Source organism: Phoenix dactylifera, chromosome 14, assembly GCF_009389715.1.
Source record: "Phoenix dactylifera cultivar Barhee BC4 chromosome 14, palm_55x_up_171113_PBpolish2nd_filt_p, whole genome shotgun sequence".
NCBI classification, from domain to species: Eukaryota; Viridiplantae; Streptophyta; class Magnoliopsida; order Arecales; family Arecaceae; genus Phoenix; species Phoenix dactylifera.
The window spans coordinates 16,137,721-16,152,174 of NC_052405.1; the positions used below are offsets into that span (position 1 = coordinate 16,137,721).

General features: G+C 35.9%; 2 protein-coding genes across 4 annotated transcripts in view; both read left to right on the forward strand.

Moving 5' to 3' along the window:
- The first annotated feature begins 472 nt into the window (after positions 1-472).
- On the forward strand, positions 473-4,416 carry LOC103706517 (uncharacterized protein At3g27210-like). 2 transcript variants are annotated; one of them, XM_008790645.4, is made up of 4 exons: positions 473-567; positions 664-868; positions 3,333-3,413; positions 3,539-4,416. In XM_008790645.4, the coding sequence occupies exons 2-4, from the start codon at positions 718-720 to the stop codon at positions 4,006-4,008; spliced, it is 702 nt and encodes a 233-aa protein (XP_008788867.1). In that variant the 5' UTR covers positions 473-567; positions 664-717; the 3' UTR covers positions 4,009-4,416. The 2 variants fall into 2 exon arrangements, with proteins under 2 accessions (XP_008788867.1, XP_038989759.1); XM_039133831.1 differs by having other exon boundaries at positions 498-573.
- A 3,927-nt stretch (positions 4,417-8,343) lies between these two features.
- LOC103706515 (mannosyl-oligosaccharide glucosidase GCS1-like) overlaps positions 8,344-14,454 on the forward strand; it is a 60,108-nt gene continuing 53,997 nt past the window's right edge. Inside the window, exons 1-3 of one of the 2 annotated variants that reach the window (XR_603984.4) lie at positions 8,344-8,745; positions 8,854-8,927; positions 9,343-9,594. Coding sequence is in view for 1 of the 2 variants with exons in the window: in XM_008790643.3 (XP_008788865.1) it covers positions 8,428-8,745; positions 8,854-8,927; positions 9,343-9,594 (644 nt within the window). In the remaining variant the exon portion in view is untranslated. The remainder of the gene's footprint in view (positions 8,746-8,853; positions 8,928-9,342; positions 9,595-14,454) is intronic. The other variant, XM_008790643.3, reaches the window with a different exon arrangement.

A 14,454-nucleotide genomic window follows, 5' to 3' on the forward strand; every position in this document is an offset into this window, starting at 1 on the left:
CATTTTGAAATTGAAAGAATTTGATGAAATATAACTGATTTAAATTAAGAAAAATTATCTTTGAAAATTAAAATATCCCCTTCTAAAAATCAATCAACCATTTACTGTACTGAATATGGTAGGTTAAATTTTTTACTCAAAAGTTCTATGTTCCAAGTGGCTGATCACCCTCACACCCAGCTCAACACAAATATGGAAACCATATCTTATCTCATAATTCTGAGAGTTACCAACTCTGGCAAGGTATACATCCCTTATTTATTTTATCATCATAATGAAACAGTCTGGAAGTATGAATACATGCGACAAATACTACTGTAGACATCCCAACTTTCAGCCAGCACATGAAAAAAAAGTCCCCCTGCCCACCCATCCCACAAAAAAATTTCCTCATTTCCTCTGGGGCCCACCTAAAGTCCCTCTCTCTCTCTCACCCACACACACACTCACACCCACCCACACCCACACTCACACCCCAGTCTCCAATGAGAAGGGTCTCTTGTTCTTTGGCATGGGATCTTGGGCCTCTCTGTTCACAACTCCAAGGAAAGCCTTCTCCAGTCTCCAGTATTGGTTTCCATCACCAACTTTCTGTGTCTCTGTTCTCATCTTCTTACACTTTTCTTAGCTGTCTCTTTTTCTTGTATCTGTAAATTTTCACAGGGGGCAGGGACTCCAAGGCTGTGGGGCTGAAGGACTCTGTTCCTCTTATTAGCTATGGGCTCCTGCGTCTCCGCCTGCAAAGAAGACCATTCGGATTCTGCCATGAGGTTTCCACTCGGAGTTGGCTCCAAGGCCACGGAGAGGGGTATCAGTGGGAGGGCCTCGGCAGGGGAACTGAGTTCCAAGAGCAAGCCGGCGGAATTCGGTATAGTTTTTAGTTTGATGCATTGGGTTTTGTCTTGTTTGGTTCTTGGATTGGTGTGTTCTTAATGCCTTTCTGTGGGAAAAGAGATCTCACAATGGTTAATGATATAGATTAATTTACTTAGAACTGATGAATAATTTAGTCTGCATTGTCTGAAAAATCGAAATCTCCAGAACGATTTGTTACTGGTTATATTGTGATGATGTCTTTTTAATTATTTGAGCAATGTGACTGGAAGTCAGATTCTTGCTGCATATTCTCTTGATCAAAGTGATTTTTGTGTTACTGCATAATTTTGTATCGAGATAGAGAATTATCAGAGAATCATATTAAATGTGGCTGGTTAATTAGATTTCTGCATTTATCTGGATGGGTAGCTTTATTTTCTTTTAGTTTTGATCATGGGTCCAGGGTTTTTTTTTTTTTAAAAAAAAAAAGATTTCCTTTTGAGGTTTGGGGGATGATATTTAACATGTGACAGATTCAGAACTATATTCAAGTAATTACAGTAGATATAAAACATGCTTCGCACTTGGTACTAATATTTGTAGCAATGTCATTTTCATGTTCACCACTGCAACTTGCAAAACACTATCCAAATCGATCTTTAGGTTTACTAGATTATAGGTTGATGTTCACAAAGTTATAGCCTTTACATATATCTATGATTGATCCATGGATGAAAATACTGGATGCATTTTTGTAAATTACGATTATTGATGATATATATGTCTGACATCTTATTATGGAAGAATCATACTTGATGATGGCTTGTATCATTAATTGGATGATATTTGGTCATTGCCAACTAAAGTTACTCTATTTGATGATATTAATGTTCTTTATTGGCATATTCGACATTTGTATTTGGAAATATCCAATGACATTCTGATATCAGAATCCTGTAAATTTCCTGCATAAGATTTTCCTGTAAACTGATTTCTAACTTTTTAATTGATACCTTGCTGTGAATTACTTGTTTGCTGGATCTGAGTTGAAGAACTGTCTTGATTCAATATTCCCTTTATAAACTTGATTATGGGAGGCACAATTTGCTGTTTTTGTGCATAGTTCATGAAGCTTATGGAAGCCCCTTCTTTGTTGTTAGCGACATGGGGATGTCAGGAGTTAGTAGCCGATAATAACTTCTTTTACAAAATATCATAATTAAATCAGCTTTTAGATTTTATTAACAAAGGTGTCATACAAGTGACTTTGACTTTCATCTGGGATTAGAGAACTACTTAGGGTTGGGTTATTGTGTTTGCTCCACGTGGCTCCTTTGAAATAGTCTATCTCCTTAAAAACAACTCTTATCAGGTTACAAGTTTCAGGGTGCCAACCCCTGGATTACCAAATCAAAGTACATTTGCAAGGTTTTGTTGACTTCTAGGTGCAAGCTGGCAACACTTGAGGGAGCAAGTTCACTGAAAGCATTGATCTAAGAAAGACATTGTTCTTCCTAACCAGAATAATTTTTCTCATCTGCCAGTTAATGCATTTTTTTACTAAAGGGTGGTGCCTCATGGTCCTGATGATTGATGGTACTGTCTGAATACTGTGATGTTGTTGGTCTGAATCAGAATACCCATTTAAATCATATTTTGATGTGTAGAATTGAGTACTGTAAGTATTCGAGAACAATGGGTGACCACTCTGAGAAAATTAGAATTAAGTTTGTTTGAGACATGGTATGCTGTACCGGTCGGTACCAATCAGTATCGGACGTACCGTACCTGTACCGATGGGTACCGATATCGGTATGCCAATGTCAGTACACCTGGTGTACCGCATACCGTACCGTACCGACACTCGATACGTCTATACTAGTGCAGCACCGGTACGGGGTTCGGTACCGGTACGGCGAACTTTGGTTTGAGAAAATATCATTTAAAGAAAGTGTAACCTTATGAGTGCCCAATATTTTCATGATAAGCTGCAAAATGTTCACATGATATTGTCCTTGCAACCCTTCAAAGTTCCATTTCAACAATTCAAATTGTGTAAATTAATTTTTCACAAAATTAATTTGTTTAAAGAAGTCGAGAATGTCATGAGTTTGATATATATATATCAATGTGTTTTGGGTGATTCTTTTTCTATCTCTTAAATTTTATATTAAAATATTTTTATTTTTATCAGGATGCACGAGAAAAAATATGCCTCTAAGAAGATATGTAATTTGGCAAATTCCATCAGCACATTCCATAGCTCGGTGTAGAGTTTTTCTAGAGAAATAGTCTTGGAAATTTCAGACAAACTATTTGATGGTTGCATCTAGCTTGTGTAGAGCTTTTCTAGAGAAATAGTCTTGGAAATTTCAGCCAAACTGTTTGACGGTTGCATCTTGCTTGGGTGCCCAATGCTGAAAGCAATAATCGATTCCATGCATTTACGTTCCTCTCATTAATTCAAAATTCTTGATTTTTCTTTTGAATGAATGCTAAACTATGGCTTTTCACAGGCGGTAAAGAGGAAACCTTCTTCGACTCACATGCATGGTTAGATTCTGACGGCGAAGATGATTTTCTCAGTGTTAGTGGAGGTAAGATCATGAACGTCAAAGAAGGCATCATCACTTCAACTATGAGAGATCCACAGCTGATAACTTGTCTGAGGTGCAGTTTTTTTGGTAATGGTTTGTGAATAGCTGATTATCTTTTTACACAGATTTCACTCCTGCACGAGGCAGTACTCCAAACTCTCAGATCAGCACCCCTGGGACACCACGACAGAATAAGGCCTCCTCCGACAACACATTTCGTGACAAGAAATCTGAACCTTTGCCAACTGATAGGAAACAGAAACTTGTTGACCTTCTCCAGGAGAACCAGCAAGGTGAACAGGTGGGGACTGAGCAATATGCAATCAATGGCAAGCTCAAAACAAATGGAAAACCAGAAAATTGCAATGTTGATGCTGATCAGATTCCAAGATCACGGAATAGAAATCCCTATCAGTCTGGAACTAATTCTGCTTGCAGTAGTGACTTGACTTCAGTTAGAGATATGAAACACCACAGAGAGGAAACGGCGAAGTCTCAACAGTATTGCCTGCCAACCTTATTTCAGAGTCTTGGATTCAGCAACAAGAGGAGGAGGAGGAGGAAGAAGAAGAAGAAGAAGAGCCCTGCATGCTGAACTGAATGATAAGACTATAAGTGATCATTATGTTTGCATCGAAAGGTATGATGTGGTACACCTTGAGGAATCATGCTGGATATGAGAAACTTAACAGAGTTTCTTGCTCACTTGAAAGTTTTCTCCATTTGTAGTTCATATCACAAGAATCATGATAAAACCAAAGATTGTTGTAAGGTTCGTATAGGTCGAAATATTGTTGGTGTGGTTTACAGTCCATACTGTTAAACCGGTTGCTTGATCAATTTCAAAGATATACTTTAAGTTGTTTTTGGTAGTTTCTGTAAACATTTTCTACCATTCCAAAGCATTTAAGGATGCACAGAAACTGATTAGGGTACATGGAGAGGTACCTTTTATTGTTTTCATTGTTCAAGTTTCTTCATGTTTCTGCCATCTTAAAGTTTACAGGATATTTCTTAGTGGAATGGCCTACTCTGTGCTTTAGTTCTCTGGGGCATATGCTAAGTCTCCAACTACTCACCCTGGATTGAGTTTTAAGCTTTCTTCTTAAATATTGCCTGCCTATAGCTAATTTAAATAGTGATGTAACATTTTCAGTTGAATACTTAAATTTCCTGAGATCTGGTGAACAACTTGCTTCGTTGTACATTGAGATAAAAGGCGTTCCTTGCCATTAGAAATTATAGTCAGTGGATCAAAATAGGCATGACCTTTATATGAAGCATCCAAAATAATGCTATGAGGTTGAAAGTGAGGCATGCTTGCCTTGCAGCTAATCACATACATGCGGTTGTTTTACCTGAATTTTTTGTATGTGTATTCCACTGGTGGTCATTCTGGACCCACCTATTAGATCATGTGTATTCCATTCTGTGTCTTTTGGAATCTTTCTGCTCTTTGATTAAGGGCGTAAATTGAGCCAAGCTAGATCGAGCTTGGGCTTGATCAAGCTTGGTTTGAAATTAATTTCGAGCTTGAACTTAGATATCAAGCTTGATTTGTTTACCCGTATCTGTATCTCAAGCTCAATTCGAGCTTAATTTCGAATCAAGTTGAGCATCAGCTTATCTGATCAATTTGACAATCCTAAAACAAGTTGAAATCAATCCAAGGCTTGGATCAAGCCTGTTAAACATTTGAATTAGAGCTTGATTCTTGATTCCAATCTTGGTCAAGCGAGAATTTACATTTGATTGATTAAAATAAAAAATATGGCTATTAAAGCTTTAATCTAGTAGTCCATGATGTATCATATGTAATACATACCAATATATACTAATATACAATAATGCATAATAATATTTGATATATAATAATATATAATAATATGTAATATATATAATAATATATAATAATATATAATGGTATAAATGTTGTCAAACCTTATTGAGGAATGTTGACTTTTGGAATGGCTTCCAGTTTGTTTTGTTAGTTCAATCTTGGTTTATTTAACTTCGAGTCGATCTCAATTTGTGCTTTTCTTGAACCACAGCTTGTCATCAACTTTGATCCTATAGCATAATTTGGAGGATGCTTGTGCAAGTACCATATGCAAATTTCACAGTTTAGAGAAGTCTTTGTTAAAAAGTCAAGAAGTGCAAATTTAGGGTTGGACATCAAAATAAACAGGGATATTAAAGGAACTATAGTGGAGAAAAGAAATACAATAAATTCCAAATGTGTTGTTTGCTCCACATTTTGCTTTATTCATTTTGTTTTTTTCAGCCATTATTACAAGATCTTTCTAATCGCTCGAACTAAATCTTTACTAGTCTTGACTAGGGGTGTCCAACAAACTGAGTAACTCAAGATCGACTTAGGTTTGACTTGAGAAAAGCTAAAACTCCAGTTTGGTTTGAAGCTAAAGAAACAAAGTTTGAACCAACAAAATAAGCTGGAAATTAGCGTCAAGCTAGTTAAAAAGCTTGGCTCCATAAGGCTCAAATATATTTAAATTACATATTATATATTTTATATAGTGGATCAATGGATTAGTTCTTTAATTGAAGTTTTTTTTTTTATTTATTGAATCAAATAAATGTTAATTTAGGCCCGACCCAAGCTTCAAATCAAGAATCAAGCTTGACTTGAGTTTAAATTGATTTTAGCTCGATTTTGGATATCAAGCTAATCTCAAGAAAGCTTGCATTTGGATCGATTCAAAATTAAGCTTGAAACAATGGTCAACAAATCAACCTTGTTCAATATCAAAATTAATTTCAAACCAAGCTTGATGAGACTCTAAGCTTGACCAAGCTTGGCTCGATTATAACCCTAGCCTGGACTCACTACACTATTGCAGTTTACTTATCCTAGAGGCCTAGGGTTGGGTTTGAAGAGATTTGTTCAACTCGTGATGACCTATTAAGTTGAAAGGCTAGACCTAAATTTAATATTTGTATCATGCATAACCCGGTCATAAAATTATCCTCATTCAAACTTACTTATTCCAAAATGAGTTGGTGTTATGGTGAGAAATTGCAACTTCTTCCTCCAAGGGACTTCTCAAACATTACAGGGGGTTATATGTAATAAATTGTTATATTAAGTAAGACCTAATTCTGTTATGTTTTGAAAGAAATAACAAGTATAACATGAGAAATGGTTCAAATAAGTCAGGTTGGAATGAGAAAGCTAAGTGGTGGTCAAACTTGTAGTCCTCTCCTTTATGCAACAATTTCTTCCTTAATGGGTCATCCCAAACCCAAATCTAATTTTGGTGATTCAAGCTGGATCCTTGGATCAGGAGAGCCCAGTTGGGCCTGGGATGAACCCAAACTAATTTCCATAATCTCAGGCCCTTTACTAGCTCTCCTGATCCAATAGATTAATTTATTTAAAAGAGCTATATGATCCATTAGCTTATAAAAAACCCAATCCTTGTACACAATTTCTATATGCTAGATAACACCCTTAACCTCTTCTTCCATTTAGTTATAACCAACATTTCTATAAGATAGTAAATGCATATTAGGTTCACCTATGGATAAGTCTAAGTCAGGGCTGCTAACCATGGGGTAAGAGTGTAAGAGAAAAAGATAAATCCTATCCATAAAACCTCTTAGTTTATGTAGTCATCATAGTCATCCCTACACCCTCTCGTCTTTCTAAAATCTAAATTTGTTACTTTGGCGAGCCTAAGCCTTTTTCTATACAAAAACAAACCAAGCAAATAAGCTCCAAAGTTCTACTACTACTCTTTCCCCTCACCCAACCTTTTTCCCCTCCCTTAGTAGTCTTACAATCTTAAGCCCCCTCAAAAGAAATTCAAGCTGGTTAAGAACCCAAAATCTTAGGGCCTTAGAATATTTATCCTTTCCAACCCCCCTCCTAAATTCAAATATTGACTAATTCAGCAAGGAGGAATATTATATGAACGAAAAGACAAGGTCTGCCCTATTACAACTTGAGGAGAGGCTCTTAGTCTTTAAGGCTTGAGCTTACTTCCAAGCCTAAGGAAGATCATCTTTTGATATAATTTAGTTTTGAAGGTAACTTTTCTTCTCATTTTTGACTTTTAATATGGTCATAACTATTAATTCTCATTCTAGATTTGAATCGTCTCACTCTCGGCCTTTAATGTGATCCTAATTACCGATTCTCCTTTTAAATTTGTATATTTTCTTTCTTTTTTTCTTTATATTTTTTGGGCAATCGTTTCCATTAATTTAATGCCGTTTTACATTTATTTTCTTGTTTAGATAAAAATATTGTATAATCTTTTGATTTGAAGCTTTGCTTGGTAATATAATTTTATTTATTGATTATATATAGCAAGGATTTTGTTATTTTATCTAATTCCTTACCAATTTATGGATCATTATCTTCCTAAAATACACTGAACTTTAATTTTCTTTAACATGACCTATGCTATAGTTTTATTAAAATCTCATCCTACCTTCCATTCGAAGTTTTGATAGTATGTTTTCACTTATTTCTTATAACGAGATAGAAATATGTTGTTTTGTTATGCCTATTCTTGAATTCCTTCTTCTAATTTAAGTAAAATACATAATTAATTTGCAATTCTTGTTCAAAAAAAACTATCCTACATGCTAACCTACCACCATCTACATTACTATTTAATCATTGCCATCGTCATATTTAACCATACCAAATATATTTATATTTTTTCAAAATAAAAAATAAATTTTTTTATTTTTGAAAATAAAAGAAATAGAAGTGATGCCTAATAGCACCTTTATGGAGGCAGCCTTAGGCAACCTTACCATAGCTTTATGGCACGAATCTTAACACTCTATTGTTGGTTAGATATTTTCGAGTAAAATAACAATTGAGTTTTCAGGCTATTAAGAAATATAATACCTGAATATTTGCATATTTCTATGTAAACATACGTATTGTGGTTGGAATCATAAATTTTTCATGGAAGGGATCTCGAAAACCTCAAGTTGACTCCAAAACTTGACCACTCACTAGAGATCGGAGGTCGGCATGAGCGGAGGTAGCCGCAGAACCGCCCGGAGCCGGGCGAAGAACCCGCCGGCGGACCTAGACGCCGACGAGCCCCTTCGGAATCGGGGACCGATCCATGGGGCTCGAAAGGGAAGGAGCCGGGACCACGGCCACATCCGGTTGATGGATGTCAGTCTCAAAACCCTTCTAGGATTAGGATTTGGATTCCTGGCCCTTCTTTTCGTTGCGTTCTTAGTGTACAATTACCAGGGGACGTCCAACGAAGATGATGCGGTTAAGAAGTTGATGAGGACTGTCACGCCCTTGCCAGCTCCTAAGATGATGGATCTTCCCCAGGTGAAGCGATTTTTAACAATTCAAAAGAAAAAAAAGTCTTTTTCTGGTCTGATTTTTCACAGGAAGGTGATCATTTTTTTTCGTTCCCTATGTGTTAAATTGGTACAGTTTCATGGAGAGCACAAGGAGAGCTTGTACTGGGGAACCTACCGACCCAATGTGTACCTTGGAATTCGCGCCAGGTACTCAATTCGCTGGTGATTTGATTGCTTTCCTGTAGTTTGATATGTTTCTAGATATATATAAACGATTCAAATGTTTTCTTCCATTTGTTTCATTCAGATTGAAAACCAATGAGATGTGGTTTGGTCTAAATAGAAGATGCAACTTTGTTGATAAAATTAAATGGATTTTCCTTAAATTGATTATGCCATACCAACAGACCGTTTATTGTGAATAAGTATTCCTTAGCTGGAGGGCTGTTTCAGTCTAGGCGCATTCCTCCCAGTAGATGCATCTGTTTGCTGAACTTATGTCTATAATTGCGATCTCGAAGATCTTTTATGGGTTCTTCTGTAAGACACGTAGTGGGATACATGGTCTAGTGAGAAATTTGTTTTTTGTTATATATTAGTAATTTGTTAATGTCTTTTGCAGAACGCCAAGGTCAATTATTGCCGGATTGATGTGGATTGGCATAAAGAATGGACAGTATTTTCTCCGTCATGTTTGCCAAGATTCTGATGAACTCAGCACGTACGGATGGACGGATCACAATGGCCGAGACTATGGCCGTCAAGTGTTGGTTGATCATGGTATGTCTATAACAACTAGTTTCTTGAAAGAGAAAGAAGAAGCAAGTGGTTATGGAGGGGACTGGGCTGTTAGACTGGATGTGCAGAAGGAGGAGTAAGTTCTAGCCTTCCATCATCTATTCTAAACATTGAATGAAATTAATTGGAGTATAGGCTTACTCTAAAGATGCTATTACTGTGGCATCATGGTATGATTTCAGTTGCTGAAACTTCTTACTGATTCAAGAGTTGAAAACATTGCGGATCTATGCTTTAGTTTAAACTACTCAAGGAACATCTATTTGCTGTTATATCCAAGAACATTTATAGATGAACATTTCTTATTTTGCAGGGACCATATTATATGAATCTCTTCTATTAAAATTCTGTATGATGCCTAGAATGATAACCTGTAATGTTATAGATGATTTTGTGGTTTGCATAGTCTTACAGCTTCCTATGGTGCAAATGTAATGTAGGAAGTTGGCTTCTGAAATATTGTGTACTATGAGGCTGAAATGTGGTTTGATTTTGAAATTAAGCGTATATTTTTTGACTTCGTCCATGTGGAGTGGAACAGAATAAAGGTTCTTTTGGTCTTTTGACTTAGTCTAATAGATGCATCAGAGAAAATCTAACATTATATGACAAAAGTACTGTATATATCTTAAATTAGGTTTCTCTCTTCCAATATCAGTACAGGGTTGTGGCACTACTTTAAAAGGCTACTTGGTTTATTACGAGCTGACTTGAACAAGCACTTCCCTCCACAATTTCTCAAGCACACATAAACTGATTATGATAGAGTTGACCATGTTCATCAGTGTTCTATTTTTTTCTTTCACCTACTCCATTGGATCGAGGAGTATAAGCGGCAGTAAATTCGTTAGTAACTCCATGATTCTGGCAAAATACAATTACCTCATTAGATGTATAATCTCCTTCTTGTACGATCTAAGACTTTTAATTTTCCTCTCTTGATGATTTCCAGCTTCGGCCGTATAGATTTGAAATTTATTTAGAACCTCATCTTTTGTCTTCAGTAGGTAGATATACCAATAGATTGAGTAGTCATTGGAGGTTAAAAAAATATTTATTTCCTCCTCTAGAAACTCTAATGAAACACAATAATCAGTATAAACTAGTTTGAGGATTTTGAAATCTCGATCTATTGATTGAAATGACTTCTTATGTTTTTCGACATAGATTTCACATTTGTCTTTACCATTAAATGCTGTTTTTTTTTTTGGAATTAAGTTTAGGTTCATCATTCTTTTCATTGAGTTATACTTCACATTGCTCTAGTAGACTAGGAGATTCCACATTGAGAATGATATAATTTTCATTGATTGAGGGGAAGTTACATCAGGTTTTGGATAGAACTTTTGACAAATAGCCCCTTTCCTACGAAAATTGCACCGTTGGTAGTCATTGATTAAGAATGAATAACCTTGTTGAATTAAAGGAGACCCACTAATGAAATTTCTCCAATGACAGGAACATGATGGTCACGTAGGGTTAAGGTGTTCCTGGTTGTTAGCTTTATATACATGACCGATACACAATACACGAGTGGTAGCATTATTCTCCATCTTTACAGCTCTTCCACTCTAGACATGATAAGTGTTAAACTATGTGCGGTTGGAACATGCATGCCTATTTGCTTGGGTACCAATGCTTAGTCATTTTCTTGTAAGAATGTGTTAGCTAGCTTTAGGGGTGAAGAGAATTGGGCTAAAAGCGGTCTGTGGAACGGACCCTGAATTCACCATGTTTTCTTGAGGACCAGGATGTACTTTTTGGAGAAGCAATCCTGTCCCATACAGCTGGTCCTCCCACACACGAAGCAGCAACCAGCCAATGACCACTAGATCCTTTTTTTCTTTTGCTTTTTGTTGTGATAGCTGTTGAAGTTGTTTCTCTTATTTTTCTCAGGGATCATTCCTTTTCTTTGATTTAGATTTTCTGGGGCATTTTGGTTTTGGTTTTTAATCTTAGATTGATAACTCAATATGTTGTAATTTAGCATATAGCTTAAAGAGAGTTCACCTTGGCTATGATTTAGATTTTTTGCACGTTCAGCCCATGAATTGGGTGAGTTATTTATTAGAGCTGCAAGTTGATATGGTTTATCCAAGAGTGTCACTTGTTAAAATCTAAAGCTTTAAATCTTCGTACCATCAAGTCCATATTTTTTTGTCTTAAGGTGTCCCATAATGCTTTTGCACTTTTAATACCACTATAGATATCATAAAACCTATTGGAAAGAGCACAAGTATTCTATGGTGACAAACTGACAATGGTATCTATTTCTTGTATGGGTCTAGTTTGGATGAGATGAGGATGAAGCCAAGGCAGCATGCTACAGTGGTTTGATAGCTGGTTTTGTTGGGTAGCATTGCATGATTTTGACCCATCAAAAATTTTCTAGTGGATTCACTAATGGTCGAAATCAATCTAAGAGTAGTCAACAAATATTTCATTTGATTTTGCCACCTTCTAAAATTATTTGCATCAAAATTTTCAAGTGTAGTGTTCAATGTGCGAAAGAAAAAATATTCTCTCTAATACAGTGCGATAGCAATTGACAGATTAAATAAGAATCATTCATGAATATGATCTCAAATATTCTCTCTAATACAGTGTGATAGCAAGCAAAAATATAAACTATGCAGTAGAGTAATCTATTTTGCAAGTGGGAATCAAGTTTATCTATCATTTTCTAAATATTCACTCTTAGATTTTTAGTTGGAATAAGAAGAGGATGCGCTAGGGACGGAGTCACTTCTTGAACATTGTGTGTAGGGAGCACCAAATATAAGTCAAGATGGAAAAATATATAATATTAGGTAATATGATGTGAGTGGTGATATGGAACATCACTAGGTTGCTTGTACTCACATGTTGAGCCTTCTTGAAAAGGGGATTCAGAAGGAATTAGTAACAAGGTGCACAAGAAAAAAACCCCCTTTAATAGAAAGAATTCATGTTAACTTCACAAAAAAGCCTTGAAAATGAGTAGTGATATGGAACATCACTAGGTTGCTTGTACTCACATGTTGAGCCTTGTTGAAAAGGGGATTCAGAAGGAATTAATAACAAGGTGCACAAGAAAAAAACACCTATAATAGAAAGAATTCACATTAACTTCACAAAAATGCCTTGAAAAAGTTGTTTTAACAAAGTGAAACTAAAAGTCAAACAAATGCAGCTTAGGTTAGTTATCATCGAACTTTTGTGGTTAGGGTGATTAATGACAAGCAACAGGTTTTGCATTTACTACAATTGAATAAATTGCCTTAAGAGTCTCTTGCATAAATTAGATGTGGATTGATTTGGCCTGAAAGCAATATATTTCTACTATAACTGAGGTAAATTGGTAGTAGAAGTGACATTTCCATTTAACCAATAAATGGATAACCGGTTTTCTAGATTTCCATTGGTAGACTATCAAATCTTTTGAAAGAAATGGACAGTAAAATATCTATAAATTTTTTGGCTTAGGAGAATTCTGTAGAGTGCATAAATGATAGCTGTTGCAATGGACAAGTTTGGCACTGAGTCAATGCCCTATATCTAGTATGTATGCTCTTGATCCTAATCTAAGGTGACCTTCTAGCAAGTTGGGATTGCTTGACCCAAACTTGCCCTAGGATTTGTTTAAGGGTCCATGCCCACTTAATTTTTGGGTCTTTTATTGTTTTACTGTATAGGCAAGAGAAAATTTGGATTGTTTCCGTCTTGCTCTATTTTGACTACATTCCAAACGTTTGACAAGAATTGTTTTTTTTAATCCTAAACTTAGGGAGGTTACCACTTTCTACCTAGCTAAAGCATAGAGCCATATAGTCAAATACCCAATAGCTCATATCATCTTATGTTTAAAAGTTGCAATATATTAGTTATAATGTAGTTTCTAGCTAAAGGCCTTGGAGTTAATGGATCAAGAACCCTTGACTTGAACCTAACTTGACAAACTAGTGGGTCAATGTTTGACTTGTAATTGACTTGCAAGCCCAAGAGATCAAGTTGGACGAGTTAGCTCCGGTTTAGGTTAGGTTAGGTAAAAAGGGCTAGGTCAGAGTTGCCAACCCCATATAGCAATAAAGCCATTATATTTTATTAATCTTTTCTTGATATTGCACCGTAGAGTGGCCCACATCTCATGATTGCGTCTATTTTAAAATTTTAATCTTGTGAAGGAAATGTTGCAATTTGACACTTTGAAACATCAGGAGAAAGATATCATGAGCTTCGATAATGATACAAATATCTATTATAATAGGCTAGGGAATTTATATGGTATGTTATACAAAACATGGGGAATACAATGTATTTACAAATAGAAGAATAAAATAAGATAATATCTATAATAGAACTCTAGATTCAAGTATCTTCTTTGACTTCAAATTTTTTAGTAGTTGTAAGGACCTATTTGGGCCTATGTTTAGTCCCACATCGTTGTCCATTGGGGAGATCTGGGGTGTTTATATAGGGCCAAGAAATCCAAATGATACCTTTTGGCTAGCCTTTTTAGGTGAGGTCCTAGGTTGTTTCAAATGGTATCAGAGTTGACTCGACTATGGCTTATGTGGACTAGGAGATTCTATAGCACTGGGTTCTTTTTGGATTGGCAGCAAGCCATTCATGGTGTTTGTGATTTGACTTGATTGGATGTGGATCCTTAGCTTGGAAGAATGCTACGACTTAAGCGAGGGGAGTATGTGAAGACCCGTGCGGGTATGTGTTTAGTCCCACATGGGTCATGTACTAGGAAGATATTGGGTACTTAGACAGAGCCAAGGAACTCAAATAATATTTCTAGATAGCCTTTTTGGGTGAAGTCCTGGGTTGTTACAATAGTTGTCCTTTGTCACCCATGCATGTAGCCTAGATTTTACATATTTTAAAAAGATTGAGGTCTAGTAACTTGGATCCATTTTTTCAATGGAATTGATTGTTTTGCTAGGCTAAA

Coding starts and splice junctions, on each gene's coding strand:
- LOC103706517 (XM_008790645.4), top strand. CDS start 718: ATGGGCTCCTGCGTCTCCGCCTGCAAAGAAGACCATTCGGATTCTGCC. Junction 869..3,332: donor GAGCAAGCCGGCGGAATTCG/GTATAGTTTTTA, acceptor GGCTTTTCACAG/GCGGTAAAGAGGAAACCTTC. Junction 3,414..3,538: donor TTTTCTCAGTGTTAGTGGAG/GTAAGATCATGA, acceptor CTTTTTACACAG/ATTTCACTCCTGCACGAGGC.